Here is a 14,721-nt window from a genome sequence, read left to right as displayed (position 1 = left end):
AAAAAAAAAAAAAGCCGGGCGTGGTGGCGGGCGCTGTAATCCCAGCTACCCAGGAGGCTTAGGCAGGCAGAATCATCTGAACCCGGGAGGCGGAGGTTGCAGTGAACTGAGATTGCGCCATTGCACTCCAGTCCGAGTGAAAGAGCGAGACTCCGTCTCAAAAAACAAAACAGAGGCCAGGCGCAGTGGCTCATAGCTATAATCCCAGCACTTTGGGAGGCTGAGGCGGGCGGATCACCTGAGGTCAGGAGTTTGAGACCAGCCTGATCAGCATGGAGAAACCCTGTCTCTACTAAAAATACAAAATTAGCCGGGCACATGCCTGTAATCCCAGCTACTCAGGGGGCTGAGGCAGGAGAATCACTTGAACCCAGGAGGCAAAGGTTGCAGTGAGCCGAGAGTGCACTACTGCACTCCAGCCTGCCAGCCTTGGTGACAGAGCGGGACTCCGTCTCAAAGAAAAACAAAAGACAGAGTTGTTCATATACAGGGCATCTTGGTCCTTTCCAGTTCTAAAACACCTCAGAAGTATTCGTGTGTTATTCATTTGATAGCTGTCATTGGCATTTATTTGACCTGGAGGTTTTCTGTGCAAGGCCAGTGGACCACTTGTTGTATTTTAAGTAGAATTATAGAATGGAACAAAGGTGAAGTCCCCCATCAGCCTACCCAGCTGCTGGTGGCTACATTGCTACCAGATGGCGACCAGAAAGAAAGTGCACAGCCCCAGCCTTATTCTACCAGGCTCCATGAGAGCCTTGGCCAACCTTGGACCCAGGGCCCACTTTGCCAGCACCTGCTTTCTTTCTTTTTTTCTTATTTTCTTTTTCTTTTCTTGTTTCTTATTTCTTATTTTTTATTTTCTTACTTTCTTTTCTTATTTTTCTTATTCTTATGGGGACCTCTTCAGCTCCCCAGACTCTCACTCTGTCGCCCAGGCTGGAGTGCAATGGCATGATCTCGGCTCACTGCAACCTCCGCCTCCCAGGTTCAAGTGACTGTCCTGCCTCAGCCTCCCAAGTAGCTGGGATTACAGGCACGTGCCCGACTAATTTTTGTATTTTTAGTAGAGATGGGGTTTCACCATGTTGGCTAGGCTGGTCTCGAACTCCTGACCTCAAGTGATCCACCCACCTCGTCCTCCCAAAGTGCTGGAATTACAGGCGTGAGCCACCACGCCCAGCCTACTTTCTGTTTTTCAAAAAAATTATTTTTATTCAGCAGCAGCAGTACTGCTGGGCAGTGTGCTCAGGGTAGCCAAGCACCTGCTTTCTTGACTAGCAGCTCTCCATACCTGTAAGTGGGTCCTCTTTGCCAGTTTGCACTCATTTTGTCATCAGGCCTGGCTGAGGCCATAGCACCAAAAGGTGAGATTTGTTTCTGACTCCTCTGTAATTGTAAAAACTGCCGATTTTAACAAAGGGATCCTCTTCCCTGGCAGTCCAGGCTTAGGGAAAAATGGTACCAAAGGCTGCTGCTACCAGGCTGAGATTCGCTTGGCTCCCTTGACGGAGCCAGGTCTCAGGTGATGAGGCTACAACACTAGGGGGTGCTATTTCTCCAGTCAGCTCCAGGTTTCTCCAGCACCAAGGAACAGTTTATGGAAAGATAGAGATTGCTATCTGTGAGGCTGACCTCAGATTAGTAATAATAATTACCCTTTTTATGTCTAATACTCGACAGATAATACACTGATGCCTCCATTTCCTTTATTGTAATCTTATATATCAGAGAAATAAGTGGACAGTGCTGTCATTCTAACCCAATGCCACCAGCAAGAGGTGAGGCTCCAGGGATTATCCATGATGACTATGGCGGCAATGAATGGAATAGACCAATGTGTCTCAGAATTTAATGTGGATGCAATTCCCCGGGAGTCTTGTTAAGCTTCAGATTCTGATTAGTAGGTCTGGGGTGGGGAGATTCAGCATTTCTAACAAGTTCCCAGGTGCTGCTGCTGCTGGTCTATAGATCACAGTTTGAGAAGAGAGGTCTCTAGACAATCTCTAAACGCCTTTACTATGCTGTACTTATCCCAGCAGGTTGATTTGCATGCTTCGGAAGCTCAGCCTTTTCCTTCCAGTGATGTGGGATCCCAGGTCACTCTAGAGCTAAAGCCCTACTGATCAGCCCCTTCCCCACCATGCTTAATCTGCATTCTTACTGCACAGGCCTTGCTGCTCCCAGCTGGCCCTGCTGCCTGAGTGCTAGTGCCTTGTGTTCTGTTGAAGGTACCCCAGGCTGCACAGCATGGTCGTCCGCTGCTATCTTCTCATCCAGCAGTACTCTGAGGCTCTGATGGCTCTCACCACCATGGCGTCGCTCCGAGACCACAGCACACCAGAAACACTCAGCATTATGGATGACCTCATCAGCTCCCCAGGCAAAAACAAAAGTGGGAGGGGACACATGCTCATTATCAGGGTGCCCTCGGTGCAGCTGGCGATGTTAGCCAAGGAGCGGCTACAGGAGGTGCGCGACAAACTGGGTCTGCAGTATCGGTTCGAGATCATCCTTGGGAACCCGGCCACTGAACTCAGTGTTGCAACTCACTTTGTGGCGCGATTAAAGGTTAGCACTGGACAGACATTTCTCCTTTAAAATACCATTTGTTTCTCTTTTCTAGGAATCCTACATAAGTGGCTCAGGGGCCTGAGTTTAATAGATTTTTACACATGTGTAAATTTGATTTCCATGACAGTGATAAGGCTCAATGAAGGGACATACTCACTTTCTTAATTAGAACCAGTTTGTAAAGATTGCCCAGCCCCTTTATAGCAGGTGCATGCAGTTGGTCTTCCATGCTCTCCAACTGCAGGTGCAAAAAATGAGATGACCCAGGCCGGGCGCGGTGGCTCAAGCCTGTAATCCCAGCACTTTGGGAGGCCGAGACGGGCGGATCACGAGGTCAGGAGATCGAGACCATCCTGGCTAACACAGTGAAACCCTGTCTCTACTAAAAAAGTACAAAAAAACTAGCGTGGCGAAGTGGCGGGCGCCTGTAGTCCCAGCTACTTGGGAGGCTGAGGCAGGAGAATGGTGTAAACCCAGGAGGCGGAGCTTGCAGTGAGCCGAGATCCAGCCACTGCACTCCAGCCTGGGCGACAGAGCGAGACTGCCTCTCAACAAAAAAAAAAAAAAAAAAATGAGATGACCCAATTTGACCCCATGTTTATTGGCCTTGTTCAAGATGCATGTAGCCCATGGCCATCTGTTTTCTCAGAAAAAAAGGTAAGCTGTCCTCTCAGACCTCTGGGGGGGTAACGCTTTAAGTATCCTCAACTCACTAATTCTTTTCTGTTCATCTAGCCTGTCTGTGAGCTCATGTCTAGAGTCGGTAAAGTATTGTTTCATCTTAGTTCTCAGAACTGTTCCTGGCCCTCTTGCATGTGGAATCCTCAACAGTTTGTTGTTTCTTTGTACTTGCTTTGACCCTCAGCCCCAAGGCTTTGGCTGGACTGAGACTTCGCCAGGCACCCTACAGAAGGATTTAGTGCATGACTGAGTCCCTCACTGCTCCCGCTGCACGGCCAGTGACTGACTGCTTCTCCCCTTCCTCTCCTGTCAGGCATCAGGGTGGGAGGAGTAGAACCCTCAACCAACTAACCTAACTCGGTTTTTCTGGGCCTACAATCCAGTGGGGCCTAGCCATTAGAAAACATTTAATCAAATATCCACCTACAAGTTGGTATGGAACTGAGCTAGTTTCTGTATGTCTGAGTTATACCAACTTGTATCTGCACCCTATACATTAAATACTGAGCTAAATTGGGTTAAGGAAAATCTGGTTCAGCACAAATTTTATGAAAAGAAGGCACACAGTCTTGGGGGAATTTGCATTTTCACCCTGGGCTGCGGTTTCCCATCTGCAAAATGAGAGAATTGGGCTGTCTAATCTCTCAGAGTTCTACTTTGGGGATATTTATTTAGTGTTTAAAAATTGTTCTGGAGATGTAAATCTTCTTGTGTTCAGTTAGCTAACCTAAATTAAATAATCCAAAATGCAGACAAAATATCTTGTATTAGCTTGATAAGCAACTGGAACAAATAAAATTGTCCAAAAAATAGAAACTCCTATATTTAGAAGTTGTAACATTTATGTTGCATATATACACATTCACAATTTTATGTTATAGTCATAGACTACATTACAGTGAATTCCTAGGATGAATAACAAAACTCCAGAAACGCTTCTTACAGTATAATTCATGGAGACATGAATGACGGGCTTGAGAGTATTCGAATATTGCTAATGATGAAGAATTTGGAAAGGCGGACAATCAGCAGCACCATGCTGAGTCTCCCACACCTGTTGCCAGAGATTACCTAAATGCACGTGAGGCTGGTGGGTCTTCTCCTGGGCTCTGGGCTCTGTTAACACCGATTAAGTGAAGCTACTTATAGAGTCTTCAGCCATGTGTTCAGAAGGGCCAGTCACTAAGTCAGTATAAATCAGTCTGTCCTAAATAATTTACCCCTCTGGACCACTGTTGGAAAACCACAGTCAAGGCCTGAGGTTCTTCATCTGGCTGCTAGCTCATCAGAATCACCTGCAGGGCTTTCAAAGGGCGATTAGTTGAGGATCCCTGTGCCCTAAACAAAGGGGGCCTCAAGTTGTTACTTCTCAAGGCAGTGTTACTTCCTCAATTGGTATGAGTAGCTGCCAGGCAACAAGTAAGCATGAGAGAGTCCTGTATTCTGGCCGTTGTGATGGCTCATGTCTGTAGTCCCAGCTACTTGGGAGCCTGAGGCAGGAGGACTGCTTGAGCCCAGGAATTTGAGGCTGCAGTGAACTATGATCCCACCACTGCACTCCAGCCTGTGCAACATAGTGAGACCCTGTCTCTTAAAAATATATAAAAATAAGTCCCAAATTCTCAAATTCACTGGATCACATCAGTCCTTTTTACACCCTGTATTTGTGTGGGAGTAAAAATATGAGATCATGTTGGGATGTTCACATCCTAAGCAAGACTGAATTGTCAAGTAGATTCTGGTTCACTCATTTATTTCTAAGTTACCAACTTCCTTCACCATTTTCGGGATGGCAAGATTGTGCCTGCTATCTCTACTTTTTGGTAAAATCCAACACTACTATTATGTGATCTTATTTTTGTGCTTACCCCTAATTATCCTATTGTGTATTGTGGTTAACTTATACTGATGATGACCCCTTTGGAAGGATACAGTTTAAGCCAGTTCCTCCAGAAGGCAGGTGAAGCTTTCATTAGATGTTCTTGGTCTCAAGCCTCATATTATCCTTGAACTCAACGATCACCCCATCTTTTGTGTTAAGTGCTTCTGCAATAAAATCATCTTGTGGGCCTGATTGATGCACAGTAGAACTGCAGCCGTCAGTCATCAGAACTAGCAATGTGATGGAAAAGCATTTTATAGTGGGTTTGGCTAGCTGTGATTGGTCAAGAGTAAAAGTGAGATTTGACTACTCATCTTCTGAAAATAAATATCCTCATATAGACCAGGAGCAGTAGCTCATGCCTATAATCCCAGCACTTTGGGAGACCGAGGCGGGAAGATCGCTTGAGGTCAGAAGTTCAAGACCAGCTTGGCCAACATGGCAAAACCCCATCTCTACTAAAAATACAAAAATTAGCCAGGTGCGGTGGCCGGCATCTGTAATCGCAGCTACTCAGGAGGCTGAGGCAGGAGAATTGCTTGAACTGGAGAGGCAGAGGTCGTCATGAGCCAGGATTGCACTATTGCACTCCAGCCTGGGTGACAGAGTGAGAGACCCTGTCTCCAAAAAAAAAAAAAAAAAAAGTCCTCCTACAGTAAAACATTTTAGCTGTTATTCCATCAATATAACCTGACCTCTTCCTGGTAAAGCCATGACCTATATGGAGATGGTTCTGGGAGATAAAACACATTCAGGGAGAAGCCCAGTGTCAGGAATACTGTGCATCCAGTGTGAAGGTGATCATTAAAGTGATTTCTGTTCCAGAATGGTTTGCTTTAAATGACACAATGTTATGGTTCCCCTTGACATGAAATGGTGTGGAAAATTAAATTTTTATAGAGCATTTTTCTTCTAGCATTAAAAAAATCTTTTTGACACATTGATTTTTCTAAAACACGGAAAGTCTGTGAAACTTGTAAACAGTTACGTAGGTTCCCTATTTCCCCTTAGTATGCACATATATAATAAAAGATTGGACAACAAGTAAAAGCCTAAGAATGGTTAAGCTTCTTCCAGTTTTACAAATTATAGAAATTTTATTTGAAGTGATTGTGGGAATGTTTATTACTAAAGACTGGCTTTCCTTTATTGAGCCTTTTATAGGCATCAGCAAATCATCAATCAAACCCTATTATCTTTTGCCTGGTGACTTTCTTTCTATCCCATTTTGTGCTTAGTAAAGGAAGTACCAGTCTATTTTAAAATAAAACTGTATGCTTTACTGGCCAGGCGTAGTGGCTCACACCTGTCCACGGTACTCCAGCCTGAGCAACAGAGCAAGATTCCATCTCAAAAAACAAAAAAAAAATTGTATGCATTACTTAACACCTTGCTTCTTAGTCTTTTCCCCTAAAGCATTATCAGAAATGTCTGTTCATTGCTTATAATAACTCCTGCTAGAAAGGTAATAAAAAGGATAGGTACATGCTACACACTTAATGAAAAGTAGTAGAAACCACCTTATCTACTGAAGAGATGGTCATTTTTCTTTCTGTTCTAAAATAGGCACATCGGTAAGATCATTTTACTTTTGAATATTTTTCGAATTGGTGGGATTACTTTTCATTGATATATTCATGTTTTCAAGATTGGTGTTCCATTTATTAAAGATACATGTGTCTACTTATATGTGTGTTTATATGAAAAATTGATACTTATTATTTGAGAAACCATGAGCAAATTACATTACTCCTCCAAATGAGGAGCATTTTCATTTTGTCGTTTTTTTCTCAATCCAGGTCTGGTTATATTTTTAGTCGTCTTGAGAGAGATTGTTTCAAGGCCCTAAGCCAATAATTGCCTGTTAGTTATTTTAAAAGCCAGTAAAGCAAGAAGGAGGGAAAATAACTATCAAGAGTGGTTCATTGTTTTCATTATTTTCTTGGTGAAATGTCTGTTTTAATGGAATTCTGAGATTCTTTTCTGAGTCATTCACAACTGAAACTGTCTTTTTCAGTCTTCCAAGAATCTCTCCAATATGTGAAGAAAGTATATTTAAGTGCCTTGATTCAGGTAGTTTAGCCAGGATTTCTGTAAGGTTTCCATCACTAGTGGGATATTTCACATTGTATGTGTTTTTGGCTTGTGTTACTAATGCCTGAGGTATACCAGCATCTCCCGTTTTATTCTACTGAGAGAAAAAACTACAGCCCTCCGTCCTGCAGAAGTGCCTTGTATATGCGATGTAGTAGCAATTAAAATACACATACATACACATATATAAACACTTAGCGGAGTCATTTTAAAGCACAGTATGTCTAAAATCTGGACTTAGAAACCTGTAAAAAAGGTAGAAACTTAAATGAGAGTTTTAATTTTAACATACGGGTCTCTTGCTATAGAGTTGGAGAGGAAGTGAACCAGAAGAGTGGATCCCTCGGACATACCAAGATTTAGACGGTCTGCCTTGTATTGTGATATTAACTGGCAAAGATCCTCTTGGAGAAACCTTTCCCAGGTACAATTTCCATAATTAATTCCATTTTTCATCAGTTGCCCAGCTGAACTGATGATTAAAACTTGGCTGATCGCCTAGTCATTTCCTTTTTTTTTCAGGTAATGAGAAGAGGATCGTTTCATGCAGGGATATAATACATACAGTCATACAACCTTCTTTTATTCTTTGTTTTAGCTTTCCAGAGAGCATCCAGTAATTTTGGGAACAGGTGATAGCCACATTTGAGAAATGTCAGAGAGGCAGGGAGGAAAAGCAGGATTTTTTTTTTTTTGATAAAGTGCTTTGTCTTTGTTAATCTGCTATTCCTGCGCCCCTCAAGGATCTAGACTCTGTAGACTGCAGGGCAACAACAATAAAAGCATTAGTTGAATGCTTACTGTGCGTGTCAGGCAGCGTCCTGAATGCCTTACCTGTATTCAGTCCTTACAACCACCATATGCGCCCGACACTACTATCCACTCTTTTTATATTCGAAGAAAATGAAGCACAGAGAAATGAAGGTCATAGCAGCTGGGAGATGGCAGAGCTGAGGTTTCGGTCAAGGCTCACCTGGCACTGAAACCTAGGATTTTAACTGCTGTGTGCTGCATCTAGATCACCAGGCACACATACACATTGCGTGCTTGGCCAGATGGACTCACCAACACCACAATTACTTTTGTTCAGGTCTTTGAAGTACTGTGACCTCCGGTTAATTGACTCAAGCTATTTAACTCGCACGGCCTTGGAGCAAGAGGTGGGTCTGGCGTGCTGCTATGTCTCTAAAGAGGTCATCCGGGGACCCACCGTTGCCCTGGACCTCAGCGGGAAGGAGCAGGAGAGAGCTGCTGTCAGTGAGAACGACGCCGATGAGCTGCTCATCGACCTGGAGCGGCCCCAGAGCAACAGCAGCGCCGCCACAGGGACCTCCGGTCAGTGCTTTCTTTTCTCGTTCATGGCGTGAGAGACATGAGCCAGGAGGTGTGTAGGAATGTAGAAGGCAGAGGCATTTACTGACACCCCGACAGCCTTCAGAGGAGCCTTCAGGACTGGCATCCTCTCCAGACCCAGCTCCAGGGGGTGATGCTTGGAAAACATGACTGTTGAACAGTCACAAAATACTTTTCCGGGTAAACATTTAAGGAAGAGCTTGCTAACAGGCTAAAAACAACTTTATCTACCCTAGCCTGTACCATTTTCCCTAGTCTTTTCTACCCTTAATCGTCTCATGGTTATTATGCATCTCATATTTGCACAAAGGCCCTGTTTTTCTTCCAGGTCCTGAAGCTGTAAGTTTGTGCTAAATGGCCTAGTACCTGGCACAAAATGTTTCCTTGAATGTGAATGAATGAACAAATGAGTGAATGAATGGCTTTTCTAAACAGTTAACAGCAAGCATTGTATGGTGAGGGCTCCTCTGGGGCCAATGTGGATATGAAGGCCCACCCTGCAGCCTGCTGGCCCCTGTCTTGCAGCATTACTGCAGGTCTGTGGCAGTGCCTGGCACGAATTTTCTTCGGATAAATTGTATTACAGCAAATGCAGCACTCTTTCCATTTTTTCTGATTATGAAAGTAATAAAGCTTAATGCAGAAAACATGGAAAATGTTGGCCGGGAGCAGTGGGTCTGTAATGCTAGCACTTTGGGAGGCCAAGGCTGGTGGATCACCTGAGGTCAGGAGTTCGAGACCAGCCTGGCCAACATGGTGAAACCCCATCTCTACTAAAAATACAGTTAGCTGGGCGTGGTGGCTCACGCCTGTAGTCCCAGCTACCCTGGAGGCTGAGGTAGGAGAATCACTTGAACCCAGGAGATGGAGGTTGCAATGAGCCAAGATTGCACCACTGCACTCCATTCTGGGTGACAAGAGGAAAATTCTGTCAAAAAAAGAAAAAAAAAAGGATAAAAAGAGAAAGAAAAGAAAAGGAAAAAATGTTAACAAAGTACAGAGAATTCTGAGATTAAAAATGAAACACACTCCCCCTCCTTCTCCCCTTAGCCCCCCCCTTTTTTGTGTGTGGGGGACAGAGTTTCTTGTCGCCCAGGCTGGAGTACAGTGGCACAGTCTCGGCTTACTGCAACCTCCGCCTCCTGGGTTCAAGTGATTCTCCTGCCTCAGCCTCCTGAGTAGCTGGGATTACAGGCACGCACCACCACGCCCAGCTAACTTTTGTATTTTTACTAGAGATGAGGTTTCACCATATTGGCCAGGCTGGTCTCAAACCCCTGACCTGAGGTGATCCACGCGCCTCAGCCTCCCAAAGTGCTGGGATTATAGACGTGAGCCACCGCGCCCTGCCCCTCACCCTTTTTTTGAACTATCATTGAGATCCATCACTCTAATATGTGAACATACAATTTTGTCCAGAAGCAGCACTGGTCTTCCTGTCCATTCTGGCAGCAGCTGTTGGATGGCTCTGGGCAGGAATGGAAGAGGAGGGGTCTGTAGGGTTTGCCCATGTCTGGGCAGCAACAAGACGAGCTCAGATAGGGCCTTTAGTTGAGCTTTTGGTTTGTCTTTAAACCAGAGTGGCTGGTCTATCAGGAGGACACACACACTTGAAAGGAACTGGCCAAATGCGTGGGGCTGCTTTAGGGAAAAGCCACCAGCCTTGGAGTCGTGTGTGTCTACACTGGCTTTGCTTAAAGGCATTCCCCACCCTAGCTTGGGAGTCCGTGGAAGGGACTGAGCTGATCTGAAGCCAGAGGCATGAGGCCCTCAGCCCCTAGAAGGAAGCCAGTGCTGCCAGGACAGGACTTGAATGTGGAGCCTGTGTTGGGTGGGGCCCTGGGAGGAGTCAGAAGGCAGACCCACACCAGGTCATATGAGGAGCCTTTAGTAGTGGGACTGTTTACTAAGATGTGAACAGAATTTGGAAAAGGAGCAAGAGGTGTGCTGTGCTGGGGGGTGGTTAACCCCAGGGAGCCCTGGCCACTGTGGGCCTGACACAGGGAGGGGCGGGAGCACCTCTCCAGACCTGAGCTGCAGCCCACAGTAGAGAAAGGTGGTCCACCCCTGGTGACCATGCAAGGGGAAGCCAGGGAAGCAGCACCGCATCTCCTGCTGGTGACTCCCATTGGCCAAACCCACTGAGAAGCCAGGGCAAGGAAGCAACATGGAGCAGTGTGCAGAGCAGCAAAGGGAAGATTTCTTGCTCAGGGTCTGCAGCCATAAAGCCGAGCCCAGTGTCCACTGCTCTCCCGGCCTTTGCCTCCTTCCCAGAGCTGCCAGGAGCCTGAGAGCACACACCTTAGATCAGTAACAGTGCTGCTGTGGGGTGGGTTCTGTCTGTTCTCTCAACAGGTTCCATCATGGAGAATGGAGTGAGCTCTTCCAGCACAGCTGACAAGTCCCAGAAGCAGTCCCTGACCCCCAGCTTCCAGAGCCCAGCCACTAGTCTGGGCCTGGATGAAGGGGTCTCTGCCAGCTCAGCTGGAGCCGGAGCCGGGGAGACTCTGAAGCAGGAGTGTGACTCCCTGGGCCCCCAGATGGCGAGCAGCACCACCTCCAAGCCGCCATCGTCGTCCTCAGGACCCAGGACCCTCCCATGGCAGGGACAGCCCATCAGAGGCTGCCGGGGCCCGCATGCAGCCCTGCCACCAGTGGTGATCCTATCCAAAGCGGCCTACAGCCTCCTAGGCTCCCAGAAGAGTGGCAAGCTGCCATCCTCCTCATCCCTGCTGCCCCATGCCGACGTGGCCTGGGTGAGCTCCCTGCGGCCGCTCCTGAACAAGGACATGAGCAGCGAGGAGCAGTCCCTCTACTACAGGCAGTGGACCTCGGCCCGGCAGCACCACGCCGACTACAGCAACCAGCTGGACCCAGCCTCTGGTACCCGAAACTTCCACCCCCGGCGGCTCCTGCTGACAGGGCCCCCACAGGTAGGGCCAAGCCAGCCTGGCTGTTTCTTAGGCTGGGGTTGGCACGTCTTCCCCAAGAAGTAGAAGCCAGAGAACCTCTTGGGGGTGGAGCAGGTGTGACAGAGCAATGAGGACCTCATTCAGGCCTCTCAGGCAGGAGACTGCAAAGCCAAGGTGTGAAATCTCTTTTCTCTTTTCCTCCCCTCTCTTCCCCGCCTCCACTCCTCCCCAATTAAAAATCTTTCCGTTAGGTGGGAAAGACAGGCTCCTATTTACAGTTCCTCAGGATCCTCTTCCGCATGCTCATCAGGCTCCTGGAGGTGGATGTGTATGACGAGGAGGAGATCAACACCGGTGAGTGCTGAGCCCAAGGACTGGGCAGAGGGACAAGAGACAAAGACATTGAACCGCAAATCCCAGGAACTTGCTTTTGGCTTCTGGGATTTCCACAGTACCTAACCTGCAGTTATTGGGAGGCTAACGATAATGTGCCCAAGGCCAGGCATGGTGGCTCACGCCGGTCATCTCGGCACTTTGGGAGGCCAAGGCGGGCAGATCACCTGAGATCAGGAGTTCAAGACCAGCCTGGGCAACATGGGGAAACCCCATCTCTACTGAAAATACAAAAATTAGCCAACCATGGTGGTACACACCTGTAATTCCAGCTACTCAGAAGGCTAAGGCAGGAGAATCACTTGAACCCACCAGGCGGGTTGCAGTGAGCCAAGATCATGTCACTGCACTCCATCGGGGATGACAGAGCAAAACTTCATCTCAAAAAAAAAAAAAAAGAAAAGAAAAAAATGTGTCCGGCAAATAGTTCTGAGTAAACTGTAGCCTTTTTAGCTCATTGAGGTCAGGGATGGTGTATTCTACTTTTGGCGTCCTCTCTACCATGTCCTGTGAGGTGCTGGGCAAAAAGGCATTTTTGTTTTTGTTTTTAAGTTCTGGGATACGTGTGCTGAACGTGCAGGTTACATAGCTGTATGCGTGTGCCATGGTGGTTTGCTGCACCTGCCAACCCGTCATCTGTTTTAAGCCCCGCATGCATTAGGTATTTGTCCTAATGCTCCCCCTCCCCTTGCCCCTCACCCATCGTGTGTGTGTGTGATGTTCCCATCCTGTGTCCATGTGTTCTCATTGTTCAGCTCCCACTTATGAGCGAGAACATGCAGTGTTTGGTTTTCTGTTCCTGTGTTAGTTTGCTGAGGATGATGATTTCCAGCTTCATCCATGTCCCTGCAAAGTACATGAACTCATTATTTTTTATGGCTGCAAAAAAAAAAAAAAAAAAGGCATTTTATAAAGGCTTTTTAGGTAGATTAATTGCCTGGATGGTTAACTGTTGTAAAATTCCAGTTGTAGTATTCAACTGCTTAAGGATCCAGGGCATATTTACATTCTGGATACTAGTCCTTTGTTGATTGGTCAGAGTATGTCTTTTTTTTTTTTTTTTTGAGACGGAGCCTTGCTCTGTCGCCCGGCCTGGAGTGCAGTGGCCGGATCTCAGCTCACTGCCAGCTCCGCCTCCCGGGTTTATGCCATTCTCCTGCCTCAGCCTCCGGAGTAGCTGGGACTACAGGCGCCTGCCACCTCGCCCGGCTAGTTTTTTGTATTTTTTTAGTAGAGACGGGGTTTCACCGTGTTAGCCAGGATGGTCTCGATCTCCTGACCTCGTGATCCGCCCGTCTCAGCCTCCCAAAGTGCTGGGATTACAGGCTTGAGCCACCGCGCCCGGCCTCAGAGTATGTCTTATATTTTACCCATAGGCTCTGAGTGAAGGCACGGGATTACTATAATGAGATGAAAACTTCTTATGTGTAGAACTGAACGCTGGCACCACGAACAAAACATCTGCACTAAGACACAGGGGCAGGTGCTTGATCAGGCTGTGCGAGCCAGTGGGCATACCAAGACCACTCCAGCTGTCTTCCCCAGCTGGCACCAGGGAGATGATTCCACTCTGCAGCTAAGAGCAGTGTGGCTCGGCTGGGCATGGTGCGGTGGCTCACGCCTGTAATCCCAGCACTTTGGGAGGCCGAGGCGGGCGGATCACCTGAGGTCAGGAGTTCGAGACCAACATGGTGAAACCCCGTCTCTACTATAAATACAAAAATTAGCCAGGCGTGATGGTGTGTGCCTGTAATCCCAGCTACTTGGGAGGCTGAGGCACAGAATTGTTTGAACCCAAGAGGCAGAGTTTGCAGTGAGTTGAGATCACGCCACTGCACTCCAGCTGGGATGACAGAGACTCTGTCTCAAAAAAAAAGAAAAAAAGAAGAACAACAGTGTGACTCAAAACCGTGGCTTCACATCTCCAACCAGTTTGACTGTGCTGGCAGGGAACTGTGGGAAGCAGAAGCAACCATGTGGAAGTTCTTCGCAAGCCTCTCAAAGATGAGTCTGGAATAGGGAAAGCCCTTGGCATCATCTACCAAATTAGCTCTTGGAGATCTCACTTCACTTGTTTTACCTAAATAGGTGAACCTGTTCCATGACCAGCCCCAGAAATTAGTTTAGTGCCGAGTAAGAGTAGGTAAAAGCCTTATTTAACCACTTTTTTATGGCTTCGGGCCTGTTTCCATTTCTCATCAATTCACATCCATGATTTCAGACACACACACGTGAATTCATCCTCCCATCTACATCTCCTTGTTTTTTTTTCCCCAGCTAAGCTGCACCAGATTGTCAGGCCCACGAGGTCGGCCTCAAAACACCCCAAGGCCCCCAGAAAGAGCTGAGCCGGGAGGGCAAAGCCACAGCCAAGCAGACCGGGAGTCCAGGCCTGCCCTTCCTGCCAGCTTTCCCGCCAGGCTCCCTGGCACCACAACGGAGTGGTGCCTTTGATTTTTTCCCTCGGATCATGCTACAGTGATCTTGACTCTTGCTCTGTGCTGGTGAGCTGCGAGTCTGTTACAGCTCATTTGACCTTTGTAGTAAGAAACACTGTTTGCCTTTCTTCCTTCTCCCTCATTTTACTGCAGGTTAATGCAGTGGTGCTCTCAAGAGGAACAATGACATCTTTTTACAAACTAGACTAGGCTTCAAAGTGCAGACTTTAGTTCAGGGATATAAAAATAAATGTATTATATGTGTTAAAAGATATTAGCTGTACCTGCAATCTTTAGCCTTTTTTGGAAAGTTTCTTTTCTCCCTTTGAAAGTTGTCTTAAGCTACTTTTTTATCTTATACATTTTATTATTAATGATATATATATATATATAT

General features: G+C 46.8%; 1 protein-coding gene across 1 annotated transcript in view; it reads left to right on the top strand.

Annotated features, from left to right (window-relative positions):
* Nucleotides 1-14,721, top strand: part of GREB1L (growth regulation by estrogen in breast cancer-like) — a 184,195-nt gene that overhangs the window by 148,089 nt on the left and 21,385 nt on the right. The window contains exons 19-23 of the mRNA XM_011957773.1: nt 2,232-2,571; nt 7,540-7,655; nt 8,322-8,566; nt 10,940-11,517; nt 11,748-11,850. Coding sequence (XP_011813163.1) covers nt 2,232-2,571; nt 7,540-7,655; nt 8,322-8,566; nt 10,940-11,517; nt 11,748-11,850 — 1,382 coding nt within the window. The remainder of the gene's footprint in view (nt 1-2,231; nt 2,572-7,539; nt 7,656-8,321; nt 8,567-10,939; nt 11,518-11,747; nt 11,851-14,721) is intronic.

The sequence above is a fragment of the Colobus angolensis genome, unplaced genomic scaffold (assembly GCF_000951035.1).
Source record: "Colobus angolensis palliatus isolate OR3802 unplaced genomic scaffold, Cang.pa_1.0 Scaffold45, whole genome shotgun sequence".
NCBI classification, from domain to species: domain Eukaryota; kingdom Metazoa; phylum Chordata; class Mammalia; order Primates; family Cercopithecidae; genus Colobus; species Colobus angolensis.
The sequence above is the reverse complement of the archived record's forward strand: the minus strand, read 5'-3'. Positions and strand labels throughout refer to the sequence as shown.